This window comes from Artemia sp. Qi Xiang Cuo, chromosome 17 (genome assembly GCF_049724085.1).
Source record: "Artemia sp. Qi Xiang Cuo chromosome 17, ASM4972408v1, whole genome shotgun sequence".
Taxonomy (NCBI): Eukaryota; Metazoa; Arthropoda; class Branchiopoda; order Anostraca; family Artemiidae; genus Artemia; species Artemia sp. Qi Xiang Cuo.
The window spans coordinates 36720489-36741167 of record NC_142810.1 but is presented as its reverse complement, the minus strand read 5'-3'; the positions used below and the strand labels follow the sequence as shown (position 1 = coordinate 36741167).

Genomic DNA, 20679 nt, shown 5'->3' with positions numbered 1-20679 from the left:
ATACATGAAAATACTTACTTTTAGAGATGGAAATGGATAAAAATTTCTTAAAAAATCTGCAACCATGTGTTGATCTTTATAACATGTATAGCAGCACTCCTAGGAGCTAATGCATGTAACAGCATATTTAACTACCAATAAATATGTAAGATGAATGTACAAAACAAGGTGGTCAAAGGTACATGCCAGTCAGAGGTACAGCACTTTCCCCCACCTGTCATGTAGACAAATTTCAGGACCCTCTAGAGGGAGAAGGAGTAGAGCTAGGTACTTCAAAATACTTGCCCAGGATACACTTTATGCTGTAGACTCATCCCTGAAAGTTTCATTTTCCTAACCTAACCCTTTTCCAAGATAACCAAAAGTAGCTAAAGTAGAATTTTACCAAGATCTGCAAATACATTTCCTAAATTTAGAAAAAAAAAATACCCACTAAGGCCAGGATTTATGCATAGGCTTGGGCACAAGGGTGTACAATGCTAAGGGGCACAAAAAAAACACTGAGTCATTTTTTTTTCTTAACAATAGCTTAACTAGACTTATGGAATCTTTGGTCAAAGTGCTAAGTACACTTTGCTGTTGTGCTACCTATTCACAGAAAATTGATTTTAAAACAACACAGAAATTCTGTAGCTGCCTGTAAACTGTCAGATGTCTCCCAAGAATGGTATCTGAGAGCTTGGTATCACCTCTCTCTTTTATTGCTTTTGTCTCATCACTCATCAGTTGCCTTCTGTTCAGGGCTTCCACTATCCCCAAATTTTCAGGGATTTCCCCATATATTGTTGTCTCTCCCCCAAAAAATTGCTTGGGCATAGAGGCTCCAAAATGCTTGGGCCTAGAGGCACCAAAGATTTAAATCTGACCCTGAACCCACTGACAGCTCAAATAACAAAAATTCTACTCAAATAACAGGAATTGTATTTTCAAAACTAAAACCAGAGAAAAAGAAACTGGAAACTGAAGATTAAGGTATTATGTTGGTTTGTCAAAATTCCAATAGGTAAACTTTTCAAGTTGGCAAACTTTTTCAAAAGAGCCTTAACATAGTAGCTAGAAATTTGTATAGAGTATATTTGTATAGAGTATAGAGTATATTTTTAGCCTTGGATTCATTAATGAAAGTTTCATTTTCCTAAACTAACCCTTCCAAAATAGCAAAAAGTAGCTCATCTAGAGTTTTACTAAATTGACAGAATAGTAGCTTTTCAGAAGGAGACATGCTTGAACAAATGAGAGGTGTTTTTTATTACTAATCTAATGATCTTGGTATAAGCTTAGAATTGGGGTTGTTGAGAAGGGAACACATTAAAAAAAAACAGTTCTTGCTCCATAGTATGCAGAATAATTATAGTTAACACATATTGACCAAATTTCATTATACTTTACACCCCCCCCCCCTTCCCCTAATGTGCAAATATATAAGTAAGTAACACTGGGTTTATTTAAAAATAAAGTATACATCATCAATTCCGTGAAGCAAGTTTGTTTGGGAGAAAACCCTCCTAATAAATCAATAAAAAAAAAAAAAAAAAAAAAAAACAAAATTAGAGCTCAACTTACCAGACCCAAAAATCACCAAACCTTCAAACAGCACCCACCAAAATTGTAATATTTATAATCATATTCAGCTGCAACTAAACCCTCAAAATCCTAACTTAACTGGAAAGGAATAATCCATCCAAAATATACACATCAAAACCATGGCTCTGTAACAATTTACAAAATTCCTGCAAACCCCCAACATTCCTCAAATTCTCTGGCAAACTCTCCCAAGCTAACAGAACAACATGGCGAATAGAAAACCTAGACCTAGGCATGACCATAGCTGGTCTTTGCACCAACTGAGAAGATTGTGTCAAATGATCATGAATAGTAGACACAAGACTAAACATTCCTGAAAAACATAATGGTAACTCCAAAGCTAAATATTTAAACATAAACAAAGCATTATAGAATATGCATATTCCTGGAAATGGTAGAATGTTATACTCATGGTAAAGATGCCTTGCTGATACAGATAGGTCAGCATTATTACCATACAAAACTCTAATTGCCATATTCTGCATTACTCGGAGCAGATGGAGGCAAGTTATGAATGTTTTTGACCAAACCATACAATGGTAAATGAGATACGGATGAACCATTGAAAAATACAACATTCTCAGAATTTCACATGGATAAATATACCTAAGTTTGTAAATAATACCAATATTATGAGACAATTTGCTGCTAACAGATGCAATATGGTCTTTAAAACTAAGGCTTTAATCAATAATAACACCTAGGTATCTAGTGCTAGTAGATCTTACAATAGCATGGTGTCCTACTTCTATCCTATTAATCCATGGATAATGACCAGTAATTCTACCATAAATAAAAAAATTCTACTTATTATGATTCAGTTTCAATTTGTTTACTCACATCCACTTTTCAGTAAAAGAAATACCTTGTTTCAATATAATCATCAACTCATTTTCAGTTCTAGCAGCTATAATTACAACTTGTCTTTCATGGTAAATTAGAGAAATTGATTGTAGAGGCACTGTCAAGACTGTAAGCCTGTCCTTTGACTGCTGTGATGGTTGAAATAGAAATTGCCAAATGCTTGAGTTGCTTTTTCCAATTCTTCAGCAGTGTAAAAGTATATAGACCATTGAGCTGACTTTCTTTCTTCAGGCCATTTGCTATTGACCATACACAGCATGCATTTTGCGCTTGAAAAAAATATAGAAGGAATCACAGTGTATGCACCATGTCAATGGATGACTAATCCAAACTGCAAGAAAAATAAAAAATCATTTCTCTGTATTGTCAAAGTACTCACATTCAAAGACTTTGTAGACTGGAAGGCAGCTCAAGACACCATCATCCTATCTATTGTCTGGGGTACACATAAACTTAAAATTTTATTTTTGTTAGAAGGTTATTTCTATTAACACACATGAGGAATTAATTTTCTGCTTTTTTATTACTTCTCACCATCTTTTTTTTATAAAAATGTGCATCTTGCTTGAGGGAACATTTGAGTCAATTTCTAACAAAAAGTCTTTCTATGTCAATCGTTTTTCCTTCAGCACTGTCTTCTTTACAATTGCTTCAGCTTTTTTCAAAATTAGAAGTTTTTCACTGTGATGACAGTTGGTGGCCTTCTCTCTTACATTCTTCATTCCACCACATTTGCACCTATTTTTCAAATAGACAAAGTTGACTTGGTCTGACGCCTATGGAATCACTGATATCAAATTTATGTTTTGAAATTGATTGGCCATATCAGAATTGGTCCTATTTGGGGCAAAATCATAGCTGAGTGCCTCAAAATGACAGAAAACGCCAGTTTCATATGGCACAATCTTTTTGGCCACTTAAAAGGGGACTAGAATTGCTAATTTCCATTTGAATGAGCACTCTCTATCTTCTAGGATCATTGGCTTGATAAAATCACCCTTAAAAAAAACATACTCGCACAAACAAACAAACAAAAAAAAACACACAAATGTGATCTTTCTTTTGGGGAAGAAAAAATGCAAAATTCCATGTTTTTTTTTGTAAATATGAACTTGAAACATCTGCAAGAGGGTTCTCTGATGTGCTGAATGTGATGGAGTGATTTTCATCAAAATCAATTGCATTTTTGTGAATGTTTCCCTCCTTTTTTGAAAATAAGGTTAAGATTTGAGGCTTGTAGCTTTTGATTGGTAACTTTAAAGTAAAAAGTTTTTACATATTTAAAATCAGCCTGAAGTTACCAGATTTTTTTTTGAGGCTTGGCCACTATTAGCCCAAGTTGCTCCACACTCACAGTTTGTTATCACAAGCTGTCTGATATTCATTCCTTGAAGTCTCAGGAATATTAAGTTTATTATTGTTACAAAAAAGAAAACATCTCAATATACAGCTTAAAAGTGAGTAGGGGAAGGGTGGCTGCCCTCCAATCACTCATTTCTAAAAAAAGGCGCTGGAACTAATTTCAATTAAATAAGCTCCTCTCCAAAGTTTCTAATACTGCTTCTTCCATACAAAGGGGCCAGGGGAAAAAAAAAAAAAACTAATACACTGAAACCGTATTGCTCTTTACCTAGGCAGTGTTGCTGCACTTCTATTTCACTAGGCAGCGCTATTGTGCTGAATATGATAAAATACTGTTTTTGGTATCACCAAAGTAGACCTATAGTTTGGGTAAGTCTACCCTCTTGTGTCTTGCTGGGCTGGGTGATCAATTGGAAATATTTAGGAAGAGTTCTGATGAAGGGGGAAGGAAACAATCTTTGCTGCTAGTTTTTTAGTAATAGTGCAGATATACGTGTTATGTATAATGTCTTCGTAATGAATCGTTTTGTCCCAATCAAGTAATCATTGGCCTAGGCTATGGTACAATAGATGGGCTATCTTTGATAGGCTCTCAGTTGATGTCACTTATCAAGAACTGAAGTCAATGAGGCATTTTTCCTTCTTCTGCAAGTGCTGTTTTAGTGTAACTGCTGTGTGTCTAATTATTTTAACATAATCAGTTATTTTTTTGTTCGCTATTGTCCAAGCTGGATCAACATATCAGACTTGTATGTGTTTCAGTTGTTCCTCTTAGTACAAAAATAAAGAAAATTAGGTCTATTTTTTTTTTAAATTGCCAAAAATAACAGTAAATATAATACACAAAGTTAGAATATAATGCATGAGATGGCTAAGGTTGCTATTTGAACAGATATAATGTTTAAAAATAGAGACAGGATGAGCATGTGTGTGATCAGTATTTTTTAGGGGTGGGGGATGAAAGGCGTTTCCATTCATGAGGAGACATGAATTGGGGAGGGGTGGTTATCAATGAGTATTTTGTCAGGGAAGGAATGTCAAGACAAAAAATAGTGCATTTCTTAGCCTCTATATTCCAAGTTTTAAAGGGGAACTCTCCAGGCATGGCTATCCTTTAGTTTAATTTCCTGTTCAATTCCATTGTCTTTTTATTTTAATTTTATCCCTATCTGTTTATTTATTTGTTGGTTATGTTTCGTTCATTTGTAGGGCTGTATCTAAAACCAAAAGTTCAAGTTCCAGCAGCAGTGGATCAGACTCTGATACAAGTGAAGATACAAAGAACAGGAAGAAAAGCACAGATGCAAAAAAGAAACCTAAAGACAAGGATGATAAGAAAAAACGCGGAAGATCTAGCTCTGTGTCTAGCAGCAGGTCTGACTGAATAGTTATTGGTTGTAAAGCATATATATATGTATATATATATATATATATATATATATATATATATATATATATATATATATATATATATATATATATATTATGTATATTTATATATATATATATATGATATATATATATATATTGATATATATATATAAATATACATATTATATATATATATGTATACATATATACATATATATATATATATATATATATATATATATATATATATATATATATATATATATATTGATATATATATATATATATATATATATATATATATATATATATATATATATATATATATATATATATGTATATATATATATATATATATATATATATATTGATATATATATATAAATATACATATTATATATATATATATGTATACGTATATATATATATATATATATATATATATATATATATATATATATATATATATATATATATGATATATATATATATATATATATATATATATATATATATATATATATATATATATATATATATATATATATATATATATATATATATATATATATATATATATATATATATATATATATATATATATATATATATATATACAAAATACTAGTCTTGTATCCAGGCAGGATCAATACAAGTCAATAGTGTATATAGGGGTGCTGTTATTGATGTTAAAAATAAAGATCACTATCTAGTTGTTAAAAGAATGATTTTGGAGCTAAAATTTAATAAAATAAAATTATAATTACATAGTAAGTTTTTAACCAATATTTTTAGCCATTTTCTATAGCCAAAAATTTTCGATTAAAACGACTATTACATTCGGAAAGAGCATACAGAAGGCATCGAGTGGTATGCTCACCTTAATTTGCAGCTCAATAATGAAAATATCTCCAAATCTACCGTAAGACCCGCCCCCCCCCCTAATCCGGCTTTTTCCAAATTCTCCCCCTTCCCCTTTAACCTCATAATCCAGCTGTCAAAATACCCTCTTTCTATCGAAGTTTAAAATTCAAGCAAAGATAAACGTATTCAAATAAATTTCTTTACCCTGGCTCATGAGAAAACCTTAAAACATTTGATGAAATGCTATTGTATGAACACGATGTTTTTACTAACATAGGAAGAAAGGTCTATATTTCAATGGTCTCTGTCTGTTTTTTGATGAGTAGTAAGTAATTGAGACTGAAGTTTTGGACAGTAGGGAAAAATTTATGTCAAGTAAGGTAAAAGTTGCAAGTCACCAGCTGTGGGTAGTAACTAGTGATAAATCATTAGGAGCGGCAACCCTGGGCCAAAAGGTGATTTTTGAAGAGATTCGGGGAGCTGATTTTTTTTTTTGGGGGGGGGGGGGCAGAGATTTTCTGGGAAACCCTCGAAATTTCGGGGATAGCGGAAGCACTGGAATTTTCTGACAAAATTTGCCAACAATTTTTACTAGTCATAAAAACTGCCGCTTAATTTGGTTACCTGGCTACCCCACCTTTTGCACGTCTCCTCCCCCCCCCAAAAAAAAAAGAATCCCTAAGTGTTTAGACTTCGGATGCCTACTTTAGCAGGAGAGGAGGGAGATCACGGAATCCCCCCCCCTTCCCCTAAGTTCGACTGAAACATATTTTCACCACATAAACAAACAAACAACCTTTTTTTTCTCACATTTTAATGAGAAGGGATTAGGGATAATCCTAAGGACCCTATCCTTCTTAGAATTTGGAAAAGTAATTTTCAAATATGTAGTTTTATATTTAATCGTAAAAACTATTCTTGTTTGCAGATCTCATTCATCACGATGCTCTCGTTCATCGTCTGCTTCATCACGCAGCTCAAGAAGCTCCTCATCTTCATCAACGACCTCTAAAAGTAGTAGTGTAACCAGTACAACGAGTAGCAGCAGTGCTTCATCTGCAGAAGGAGTGCCTGTTAAAAAAGACAGGAGGTTAGTTTTATTTAATTTTGATTCTTAGCTGTAATCTTTTTTTGGGGTTTCTATGAGTTATTGGGATTGCTCTGTCTAGCCTTTTTCTTAAAAAACCTCCTGTTTCCTGAAAAGCCAAATTTTGTCTTGTTTATTTCTTGTTATATTTTTCGAAGTGTGGAATAAATAAGAAAATGCACACAGCTCTGTGCTTATACGCCCTTTTTGCTATGTTGAGCACAGGCGCACGCAACTAAGGCGAAAATGCTATTACACCATACCGAAAAAGCTTAATGCACAGTAACTACAATGGGTTGAACTTGTGTTAAGAATGAATCCTGGTGGACTTCCAGAAATCTCTTTAGAGGGCTACATAGATGGACTATCTAGATTTTCTCATCTCTATGGATTTGCGAAATTTAATAATAACCAGTCGTATCTGGAGCCTTTTATCAATACGGGTAAAAAATCAAATTGAGGAGGGGCTATAACCCATCTCAGAGAATGAGAGGAACCTAAGTAAGTAAATAACAGACAAAAAGTATATTTTTTTTATAGTATGTGACTTTTTGCTGTTCTCAGTTGTTAAAAGGGAGGTATCAAACTGGGTAATCCTCTTTCTTCCTGAACACGGTTTTGACATTTAGTCTATTAAAATGAGTACTTTTATTATGCGAATTGGGAGAACCTTTCAAGTAAACATCTATTGGAAGTGGTTAAGTTCTTTGATAAAAATTTCTGTCTAATATACATGTTGTATTTGTCCATTATCTCATTTCCGCAAAATTCATAAATAAGAAGTTTTGAAGAAGTTAAGAAGAATCTTAATCTTGTAATTCAATCGTGAGAGAGATCCCATTCTCCCCAGGGGCGAGCATAATATCTTCCCGGGTCGGAAAAAGAATGAATTTCTAGGCCATTTTTTTGCTGGTACTGAGTTTATTACTGATTTTGGGAAAACCCCGTCAGCGCCAAGTGAGTACGTCTTAAAACTAAGGTATACCATTAGGTATTGTAGTGTATGGAGTCAAAGGACATGCCATTACTCTAAGTAAGAAATAATGCGTTTCTCTTTCCAGTTACGCATTTACATCATACAAAAGGGCTAAATAAATGCATCAGAAAAGCTCATATTCTTCAAAGACGTGATCAATCTGTTTGCACAATGAAAATCGTTGATACTATAAATTAGCAGCAGATGATGTTTGTTTGGATGTAGATGTTCAGTGGGAATGTATTATTTTGACTTATGCACAAATTGAATGGAACTTTATTAATAACCCGCCTAACAATCAACAAGAAAACAATGGAGCACAAACAAGAAAAAGAAAACCAATAACAGTCAATACCAACACTGGGAAACTACACAAAAAAAACTACTTGAGAAGGTAGACCCACTCATGGGGCAAAGACTAGTTTTTTCTCAAAAAGTAATCGTCTCTTCAACAGGCTCTTTCCTGATATCTTTCTTTCCTGATTACTCAAAAGCTACTCAAAATCTTCCAAAAGGAGGACAAAAACAATATGTGAACAGGTTAACTGTGTTATAAAGACGATCCAGGTACTTGCGGTTTGAGTTTCTTCGGCTAGTAACAACTCAAGTATATGCAACGCGTATTTTTTTCGAAACATATCCAAGAGGTAAACTTCGAGTCCCTCGAAAAGTATGACCAATCGTAGGCCAAGGTACATGATATGATTAGACAGTGTTACATTAATTTCACATTGTCTCATTGTAGAAACCTCCTCTGGGCAGTTAAAAAACAAAACAGCTGACGTATCCACATTAAATTGCTGACCAATAGCCGCATAACTTTTTTGCAAGCCGTCAAAAATTATTTTCTAAAGACGTTAGCAATCGAGACAAATTTAGCTGGTCATCCGCAAAACCCAAAGGTGATACATCAGTATGTTTAAAAATGTAACTTCGATGACATGACTTCCTGTGCTTATTGACACTGTTATTATACTAAGTCGGAAAAGTTGTAGCGCCTTGCCAAATCCCCTTATTTAACAGAAACATCCTCGCTTGGATCACCCTCTTGCAAACGAACGCGAAGCCTAAGATTCTTATACATATCGTGCTGTGATCGCACGATAGAACAATCCACACCTCGCTTACGCATTTCAACTAATATCTGGGCATCAATTCTAGAATCAAAGGCTCTTCTAACATCATACTGGCCCAAAATCAAAGTTTACTGCGAATGAGGAGCCTCAAGTAATATATTAGCAAGAATGTGAAGTACATGGGTGCACCCAAAGCCCTTACATAGACCAAACTGATGCGGAGGCATTTTAAACGTATCATAAATCTCATCAAACAGTAATATTTCAAATTACTTACAAAATACAGAAGAAATAGGTACTTACGAGTAACCATTATGTAAGAAGAAGGCTGTTGGCATCAATAACACCGTCTTGGCAAAAAGAAGAATCCGTCAATACGGAATGGTTCGAATCCAATTTTAATCGGGGTCGTTATGGCAACAGACAGTGAACTTTTCAAAGAATAATACAATTTAAACGCTCGCGAGGTTCCGCACCTGATTGCTTTCTCACAGTCTTTCGAGAGACTCTTCAAATAATCCTCTGCCACATTACTGGGCAACCATTTCACGAGGCTGATGAACTGAGAACTAACAATTCGATTTTTAATTTTTTGGGTACTTTTAAAGGTCGTTGTTTCGAAGATTAAGATAGCTGCCATTCCTTGTTTCTCCGTCTGAATACTGTATCATCTAGCAATTTATCTTTCGGGGCCAAACTTGTTATAAACTTTTTGCGCTACTCCGAATCGTCGAATTCGGGAGGCGTATTTTTTACGACTACTAAGAACAGTGGTTTTAGTACATCCAAAGGCTTAGGTGATGGCAATAAAGCAGTGGACTAATTTTTGAACTCTTCAAAAATCTTTAAACCCCCCCATTAAACTATCGAGCTTCCGAACCACAGCTTGTAGCTCAGTGTCCATTTTCCTCGACAGTACATCCACTTGGGCAGTAATATAGACTGATTTTATCTCCACATGGGGAAACTGACTCTGTCTTAAGGATTGCGAATGTTGGAAGCTTTTTACCGTCTTTAGCACAGCGTCATATTATTTTTGCACTATCTTTCAAGTGTTCAGAGTCTTATTACATTCGTGTAGTCGTTCATTGTACCCAGATTCACCTTCATTTTAAGCTCACAGCAGTTTGTTCTCTTCCATAATGCTTGTATGATCAAAAAACTCGAGTTCTTTGTTAACAAACACCTCCGTCTTTATGCCCTTTGCCATACATCGAGAAACAAAGTTGAAAACTGCATTTAACACCAGCGTTGACCCCATTTCAAGATCACTTTCGTCAAAACACCTTAAAATAAACCAAATAAAGCCCAATAACCGTTATTCTAATTCGTTCTAAAATCAATTATCAAGCGCATACGATAGGCACAATTTCCATTTTAAAATGTCACGACGCAGATCCGGATACTTCGAGAGCTGAATGAATTCTCGGAAGACTGCTTTCAGAGGACTCTCGTTCAGATTACCAAAAGAGTTAGCAAGGGCAGTGTCAGTTTTTGCTACCTAATCCCCTCAGATTAAGAGAATCTTTCCGGTCAGGTACAACGGCTCATGCAATAGGTAACTGTCACTCTTCTGCTTGCCTAATCAGAGATTGATGATGCACTTTATCGCTCAAAAATATAGATGCTGCTGTATATATAGTTTGAAAATAGTATGGATGGTGACTTGACGGATTTGTAATAGTAGATGCCACTCGCAAAGAAATAAAAGAGAAAACCTACAACAATACTTGGTGAGGGTTCAAAAAAAGGCACACCCTCAAAAAATATCGTTAAAGGAAGCCAGAAAGATTAGACAGCAGGCTTATATGGTATAAAGCAACAATACCTAGACTTCGAACCAACAAAATAATTTGACGTAATAAGAATATCAAGATGCCGTGTAAAATGAGTAAGTTTATCTGCTTCTTAAGTTTTAGCTTCTTTCATGCATATAATTTATTTTCAGGGTTGAAATTTTAGTGTAGTTCTATTACTTAGTCATGTTTTCAGAGCCGGAAAAAAAGAAATTGTTGAGAAGTCTGTTGAGAAGCGTCGTTCGATAGACCGAGTTGAAAAACGCCCTGAACGTGCTGAGAGGCGTCGAAGTCCTGATAAAAGGCGAAGCACTGAACGCAAAGGCATCTCACCTTTGCGTCGTCCTGATGCTCGCAGAAGAAGCCGAAGTATATCTAGAGATCGTAAAAGAAGATCGCCGTCGCCTTTGAAGCCGTGTAAGATTCATATTGGACATTTGACCAAAAACGTGTCAAAGGTTTGTCTCCTGATTTAATATCGTAATTTAGAAAGTATTTGGTTATATTTTATCGCGTCTATAGAAGAAGGGTTGGGGCTATAGATAAGAATCCCTCATTAAGAGAGTTCTAGCTTAAAGAATTTTCTTTGAAACAAAAGGAGCAAAACATGTTTTCTTTTTCGTGTAGAATCTAAAAATTTTACATTTTTCGGTTACTACCGATGAGAACTTATTGCAACATTTATGCACACACTCCTCTGCCCCAACCAGTTCAGAATTTTGCTTTGTCTCTTTTTCCTTCAAAGAAGTTCCCACCTCCTTGCCTGAATTTTTGCAACTACGAATTTGTCACCTCTTGGGTTTCATCTGGCCTCAGAAGGATTGCCAGAAACACAATAAGTAATCATTTTTTTTCTTGTTTAGACAGCTTAGTGTTCTTAATATTATTTACAAACCCACTCCTGCACCCATGGGCGCCCATAAGCTGAATTTCAGGGGGGAGGGGACTTACCTGGTCTAATTGGCGCTTCCAATGCTTTATGATAGAAATCTCAAAACGAAAAATATAAAAATAAGGCAGTGTCATTCAGCCAGGGGGATGGGTCTGGCCCCCAACCGCTTATGGGTGCCCATGCTTGCACCTTAAACTCTCAAACCTTCCAAAAATTTGCTCATTTTGCTAACACTTCAACAAAGGATACTCAAATCACCTGCATAATCGAAGGTTCAGAGATTTTACCTTCTCATTTGATGCCGGATTCTTCCTTAGCCTTTGCTGTGTTTTCTAAGACAAAATCGATCAAAGTAGTGCAATTAAACAGGCACACAAAATAATCTTCCTAATTCGTGTTTCCACTACCAATCAACCAGTAATGTCTTTTCATACCTTCTGCAATATCACTTTCATACATGTCATGAGTCACTTTAACGTAGTTATCAACTACAGCTGCGCATGCTCCTCCTCCATTCCAATCTGTTCAAATCTTCCCTTTTTACGCCTCCCAGGATATTCCAATTTCCTTTAAATCCTTTCTTACGACCCCTTCCCAATTCATCCGGGGACGACCTGCCATACTAGATACATGGTATACCAAACAAGGATAAGACCTTCACTGAGTCATTCCTTTAATTAAAAAAAGATATAAAAAAAACCGATTATAATGAATAAAAATAGAAAGAGTAAAAATGCACAAACTCAAGTTTGGATGGATGTCATTACTCCCTTTTACTTAGACTTCATGGCCCCCCCCCCCCATGGGCATCCATAAGGGGACAGGGGGCACCAGCCCCCCTGGCTGAATGACGCTGCCTTCTATTTTTATATTTTTGTTTTGAGATTTCCATTATACAGCATTGGAAGTGCCAATTAGACTAGGGAAGCCCCGCCCTAAAATTCATTAAAAAAAAAATGTATTGTCTAATCCTATGTTTTGTAACCCTTTGAGCAGTGATGGGACGATGCAAACATTTTTTCTGATTCTGATACCGATTCAGAGTTTACTTCACAGTCCTGATACAATTCCCGGCTCCAGTTCTGAGTCGAGTTGATTTTGGTATATTATAAATCTGTTCCACAGGGTTGAGTGGAATGATAACCCTCTAAAATAAAGGTCCTTTTAGTCGTTATATGTTTGACCACTCTGTTTAATTTTTCAATTTGTTTTTTTGTTTTTTAATTTATGTTTAATTTTCCGGTTTCTACGTCTGGGAAAGAAAATTTGTTTCTGAAATCATGTTAAAATATGCGTGCCCAGTATGCATTTTCATTTTCCGTTCATATTTGGTCACTTTAACTTCCCTTTTTAACCCATTCCAGTAATTATACGCTTAATAGATTGGAAGGAGAAACAAGAAAGTCATCCATCCCAACAAGTTAAAACATAAAAGCGATAGAAATAAATGAATAGATGAAGAGCATAGATATTACAGAGGAGAGGGGGTAAGGGCCAGAGAGGAAACAAACGGGGATTGAGAAGTAGAGGCGGGGTTAAGCAACTGAAAGAAGAAGATAAAGGAACAGGAAAATACAACCTAACTAAGCGATGGTAACCAAATTACAACACGGAAAAAAGGGGGAAAAAAATATCGGAAAAGACTTTTTAATTTGAAGAAAAAAGGGTGCGAATTAACAGTAGCTGCGATGGAATTTCAACGTGAAATAGAAAGTACAATCACTAAATATTAAAGTTGCTATGGTAGGGCTTATAACAGCTATGAATAGCAACTTAAGGAACTTATCGACATTCAGGGGGTTTCGTAATCCTTAGAATTGATCAGGCTATTCATTGTGTATAGTTTTTGAACCGGTAGTTCAGGCTGAAAACAATAGCAATGAAAACAGAATTCAAGACCCTTTAAGCGCATTTTAAAAACTGTCCTAGGAAGTTGTTCTTGACAAATTTTAGAAAATATCACCTTACAGTAAAGATCCTAATCGAGTGGGATATTTGATTTTTATCTTGCTTTTTTTTTCATATTGTAAGGGACTCTTCGTGTCTGGACCCTTATGAAATCTTTGTGATGGTTCCATTGCAACTGAACCACCGTGTACCTTAACCCCAAGCAACTGAACCACCGTGTACCTTAACCCCAAGCAACTGAACCACTGTAACTAAACCACCATGCAACTGAACCACCGTGAAACTGAACCCTGCATAACTGAACTCTCATGCAATTCAAACATAGGACTTTCATTGGGTAAAACACAAGTTAGAATCTTTACATGTTCAACCTTGTTAGAATTGTTTGCTTATTAAAGTCACAATATAAATGACTGTCAAGATGATTAATAAAAACCTCTGTTTTCTTGTCATAAAAACAAAGAAAATCGGTCATCACAAACTCTTAAAGCCATATTTATTTCTCCTTTTTTATGTCTGTAAATGGGACTCCCCTTCGTCCAGTCACTGTCTACGGGTGTAGGCGTTTACCCCTCTCCCTCTCCCAAGGAAAAACCCTTTCCTGGAAAATACCCCCTCGCGGAAGACACGGTTTGCCAAAATGGAATATTTCTTAGTTTAGCTGACAAGTGCCAAAGAAAGTGGAAAAGAAGAATTTATGTGTAAGTCTTGCCCCCCCCCCCCCTTCGAAAAACTCCCACGCGGAAAATTTCCGTATGTTTCCCAATAACAAACACTATCTGTAATCAATGGACAAATTACAAAACATAAAAAGGTACTTAAACTTCTGCAATGGGGTTCTCTTGATTGTTTTGTAGCTAGGAAGAGAGGGAGATACCTCAAAGTGTGCATTTTAGTGCCAAAACATCTCAACTCTCATTGAGCCATCGAATAAATATAGAATTAGCTCTAGAGGAGAGATAAGAGGAGGATGGAGGTTGAAATTTATTATAATTCCCAGGCAGTTCTAGTCTTTTTTTAAAGTCGAAAGTAATCGGATACCAACCAACCGCAAGGGGTATTTTTCGGGGGGAGATTTTCAGGGGAGGTATTTTGCGCGAGGTGGTATTTCCCGGAGGTATTTTCCGGGGGGGGGGCAGGTTGTCCTCTAATCACCTTTTACTTTTAAAAAGGGCACTAAAACTTTAAATCTCCAATCGAACAATAAAACGTGACTAATAAACATGATTAACAAAAAAACTCCACAGTCCACGGGCAAGGGCTGTAGGTTATTGCAAGTTACCCATTGTTAAAATTCAAGGATTTTGTAGAAGAGATGGTCGTACAAACTTCGGAGAAGGTTCATTCGATCGGAAATTGAAATTTCAAGTTCAATTTTGAAAGAATCAAAGGTAAACAGAAGACAACCAGCCTCGCGCTTTTGACCGCCATTTTCCCCCAAATGTATCCGATTTAAATATAATTGTTTTCTTTGCAAAATAGTCTAAAGGTCAAATAACCATGCCTCTGGGGTTAACAGCCCCACCAACAGCTCCTCGAGCAAGGGTTGTAAGTTAAACTAGTTACTCAATGTTAACACATAAGTTTTTTATGGAAAAGATTTTTGTATGAACTTAGGGGGGGGGGGGTGCTCATTCGATGGGAAATCATAAGTTTCAGTGCACTTTTTAAGAGCTAAAAATGATCGAAGGGCTTCCGCCCCACCCTCTTTTTTCCCCAAATACATCCGATCGATAATTTTGAGATAATCATTTTATTTAAAACAGATCAAGGGTTAAATAACTATGCCTCCAGGGCTCACAGCCCCTAGCTCCTGGTGCTCTAATTTATGCAAGTTGCCTATTGCTAACATTAGACCCCGGCACCGCGCCGGCGAATCGACCGAACGCCGCCAACAAGAGGCCCGGTTGACCGCCGCGGAAATCTCGCTACGCTGCCGGCGCGCCACAGGCGTGCCGCCGCCGGCAGAGGCGGTGGCGTTGGGCTAGTTTTGAATTAATTTTGCGGCAATTCTCTATTGCGTCAACCGCAGAGTCGGAGCTTTTCTTTCCTCGTGTGGTTTAGTATTTCGATTTTCCTGATTATAAATCAAGCAGGGCTTGCACTATCCGCGAATTTTCAGGTATTTCACCGAAAATGTAAGCGTCACCCCGAAAAAAAATTTGGTTCCCCGAATCCCCAAAAATCATCCAATCACGGTGCCACCCCTAGCGATTTATCACCAATGACTTTCCCTGACAAATATTACTTTGCATACCGTAATTCTTCACTACTCTCTTGTTCGTCAATTTTCGTCTCTTTTGTTACTTAGCATAAAAACCAGACAGATGCAATCGCAATATATACAGTGCTTCATATGTTGACAAAAAAGTGTCATCTTTATGAAATGAGATTAAATCATTTCGAATGCAGCTTCCCAATTGCTATTTCTTAGATCATTCGTAGTCAAGAATTTTATTTTTAAGTTGAATAGAACGCATTCACTACTATACAGCTTCAGTTGGATTTTGAAATTGATAGTCGACAGATTGTTTCAATAATCTTCTTTCTGAAAATAAAATCTTCTTTTTTAAAATTTTTATCCCCCCCCCCCCAAAAAAAAAAAAAAACAACCTTCTATTGAGACAAAATTTATATATAGACTAAGCTATGTACGAGGTTGGAAATTAAAGATTGAAACGGAAGTTAGCCCAAAAATATGGTTCATAAAAACATTGTAAATTAATGCCTATAGGGGGGGGGGATAAGGGGCTATCATTTTTAAATGATAAGACCACTTTTTTTTAAATTGAAAGCAGGGATGCCAAAAAGATAATTTTTTTTTTTTCATTTAAGGTGGAGACGGAAGAAAATGATATCAAATTCCCTGGGAAACGATTGAAATATTTGATAGACCCAGGGCCCCATATTGCAACTTGTTCATTGTCTTGGGTATTTTGCGATTTCTCATAGGCTACTGGCCTAATTTGCCTTTTGTGCGTGCTCCCTTCTAATTAGATCTTTTGGATCTTATTGAATGCCATGGCGAATCTATGACTCAGATTTCCAATAATTTGAGGTATATCTGAATAATTTCGACATTTTTGTTGTTGTCATTGTACCCCTTTACTCATACCCTCATTTTTATTATTTTTTTTTTTTTTCAAGGAACACTAAGCTGTGTAACGTTATTTCGCGTGTTTGTTTGAACCATACAGTGACCTAGTTAATTATTAAGTAAATTATTTTTTCCAATGTAAAACTGAGACGGTATCCTGTCAAGGTGGTATCCAGAGGGGGGGGGTATTACATTTAAATGATAATATCTCGAATTTTTTTTTATTGAAAACAGGGATGCCAAAAATTTAATTCTTTTTTTAATTTAAAGCAGAGACGGTATCCTATCATGGTGGTAATTTTTGTGAGCATTTGGAATTCAAAGCTTAAACTCAATAATTGATACTAAGTCTCCTAACATTTTGCTTGGATTAAAAGTGACGAAATAGGAAGAAAATCTCAACTTCTTCCAGGAGCTACTTCAATCTGCACATTATTTCATTTATTTGCATTTAAAACGGATGAGCTTTTCATTTCTTACTTAAGAAAATAGCTGGCACTTCTTTTTTCTTCATACCGAATAAACCATTAAGTGTGTTTTGTTTCATTGTAATTGAAGTGTTCTCATGTGAAGTGTTCATCATGTATTTTTCAATTTGATAAATTTACTCCTTTTAAATGCAGTTTATAATTTAGCTGATATAAGGTATTTATGAGTTTATAATTTGGAATGAATCCCCAAAAGAAAAAATTAATAATATCCAAAAGAGCAGCCAAAAGCAATACAAAAAGCAGCAGTTAAGCATTAGTCTACATGACATATATTCTATAAAGAAGCCAAAAAAACATAAAAATTTATTTTTTTTTTATTTGTTTTTAAAAACGGGTTTTTAATACAAGGATGGCTTTTTAGGAATACAAAAGAGAAAAAAAAAAAAAAAAAAAACAATCAATATCAAAGTCACCCATTTCAACTGTTCTAAAGATGACAAAACAGATATTGACAAAGGGCATTATGAAAAAATTAAGCTTCTAAGTTCAAAATTATATTCAAAGTTTTTACTCAGATAACTGACGAATTTTGTGATACGGTATTTGAAGTTTTGTATGCAGTAATGCTCGATGAAAAAAAAAACTACTAGATACTTCAACTATTATGCAAGGGTTCTGAAACGCCACAGCCATTTCGTTTCTACCAGATTTCTACTTCTTCTGATGAATAACGAAGAAGACGACTTATGAAGTTTCGAACTCCTGAATAGGCCCGAATCTGTTGTAAATTTAAGCTGTGATTTGAGAAAGACTGATGAAAACATTAATGTTTGCGGTCAACATTGATCGTGCCGGCGGCGCACCACCGGTGCTGTTTTTGGCCTCGCCGCCGCCGGTCTTCCCTCATCAGCGTGGCGCCTGGGTCTAGTTAACATACAAGGTGTTGTTTTTTTTTATCAAGAAGAAAGGGCATGTTTGATCCTATAAATAAAAAAAGCATGAAGCATTAAAGTCAAACCTTAGGGAAATGTCAAGAATTATGCCAAACACAATTAAAATACATTTTTTCCTTTATTGAAAAGGAAATAGCGGTAATATCTACAATTGCTGGTGGTATCAGCCGTCACATCGTGCGGAAAATATTTAGGAGTATCTTTGACTGAATCAAGATATACTTTGTGTATCCAGTTTTACAAGATAACGTATCTACAATGTGTCAAGAAAAGCTGAGGATATAAGCCTGATGGTGTGAAGTTTAAACTTTCTGGGCATGTTGAAGGAATGTTAAAAAAAAGACTGGAGTGCAACAAGTCACCCTCCCATATGCCTTTTAGCTGCAATCTCCCCAAAGACATCTGATCAAAATTTGTTATCTAGATTGACAAAGGTCAAATATTTTAAACACATATGTTTATTACTTAACGTCCAGAAAAGTCTCATTCATCTGAAGAAAAAGAGAAATAAAATCAGCTTTAATGGTTTGTGCAATCCGATTATATTTTTTTTGCAAAAATTAAACAGATCTTTTATGAATGTTCTTGACAGGCGGTTATATCATGACTTTAAGAAAGAAACAATTCCAAAATGGTTGAATATGTAAAAATTCTAACTTGTGTTTTACCCATTTATATTGCCTCATATTTTTAGAATACTGAAAAACTGAGTTCAGTGGTTCAGTTGAACGATGGTTCAGGTACACGATGGTTCAGTTGCACGGGGGTTCTGTTAAATGGGGTTGAGCTGTACGGGGGTTTAGTTAAATGGGGTTCAGTTGCCTGGTGGTTCAGTTACACGAGGGTTCAGTTGCACAGGGGTTCAGTGAGACGCATACCCTTTGTGATTTTGCGACCTTTTCCCTGTTTTCCATTTAATTTTATTTTCCGGGGTCTCCCCTCCCTCTTCCCCTAAGTAAATTTTAGTTCAAATGATAAATCAGCCTTAAATTCAAACAGAACTGATCAATTATACATTTCACTTCAATGACATAGATAACACTTTTTTCCTTTTTTTGCGGAAGTCCACAAATGCGTAAGATTATGATTATTTTGATAGCCTTTTCCTAAAATGGGAGGGGGGGGGGGGATTGACTAGTGATATCGTAATAAAATCTAACTTTTGCTCGATGATAGGGTTATATTTGCCTAGTAAATCTAAGCCTATTACAAAATTTTCTTTTTCTTCAAAAATAAAATTTTATAATGAAATCACTTTAGAGCCGAGAAATGTCTGATGCTTTCGATTCTAAGGAAAGCCCCCCCCCAAAAAAAAAAGAGAAAAGGCTCAAGAAAAACCCATAAAAAAACACATCAATACTCCAATTGCACTTCAATGTAGGGTTAACTAAGATAATGATTTTTTCTACGCCCAAAATAACCATTTTTGCCAGTGCGAGATTTTTATCTTTATTTTGCCACCCAGAACAATTAAATGTAATGTTTTCAGGGCCTCCATCTAAAAGGAAATGTCGATTAGTCACTCCTTCGTGATCCATTTAGGTCCAGAAGCAGCTCTCAAAAGACTTGTAATTAAATCCAGCAAAATCTAGGGATCGCTTATGTACCCCTCAACTTGTAACAATTAAATTAAGATCTGCTTTCATTTATTCTATTGATAAGATTATTATAATTAGTATTATGGACTTCACTGAGTCAAGGCTCAACTCACAAAGTTCCATTGCCCCCACAACCCCCCAAAAAAGAAAAAAAATATTTAGCACCAATAGTTGGTGGCTATTCGTGCTGCCCTTGCCTGTGATATTTTGAGACAGGGCTTGCCTATCTCTTTTTTCCCGTTTCGTAGAAGAGTTTCTATTGATATTATCAGGGCGTTCACCAATGTTTCCCCTATCCCGAGAACCCCAGCTACCAGCTTCAGGCTTGTTTGGGCAGACAACTCTCGTCCCTTAAAAGAGAGGGGGGAGTCATCCAACACTTGCCAGCCATCAGCGGCACCTGAATATCAGAACCTGTACTAGAAAGAGAACTTCTTCCTCCCATTTCGGAATGCTCCTCAAGGGAAATCCTCTCGTGCCATGGTCAGTGCTGCATATGTTCGGGGGGACCGAGCCTCCAACCCCCACCCACAGAGTATGATTTTGGCAGCCATTATTGGCTTTAATCCGTTTAACCTTGGCAGTATATTCCACAAAATACCCTGCCTCCAGGTGAGATCCTGGGCATATGACCAGTAGATGAAGAGTGACCGAAATTAGGTGCAGTATGTCTGTGCAGCTAATTGTAACATTACGTCTCCGTGCCTCATTAGCTTTAGGGCTGTCTCTTTTCTCTCAACTGTAGAGGCAGCTATTGAAGTTTACACCTTGTTTGATGGTTATGTCACCTGAAATTGAACCATATATTAATATTACTACT

At 35.9% G+C, this 20679-nt stretch overlaps 1 protein-coding gene across 1 annotated transcript in view; it reads left to right on the top strand.

The window, feature by feature from the left end:
- Positions 1–20679, top strand: part of LOC148942151 (uncharacterized) — a 37080-nt gene that overhangs the window by 3497 nt on the left and 12904 nt on the right. The window contains exons 2-4 of the mRNA XM_089103776.1: positions 5020–5184; positions 6974–7135; positions 11177–11438. Of these exons, the coding sequence (XP_088959902.1) occupies positions 5020–5184; positions 6974–7135; positions 11177–11438 (589 nt within the window). The remainder of the gene's footprint in view (positions 1–5019; positions 5185–6973; positions 7136–11176; positions 11439–20679) is intronic.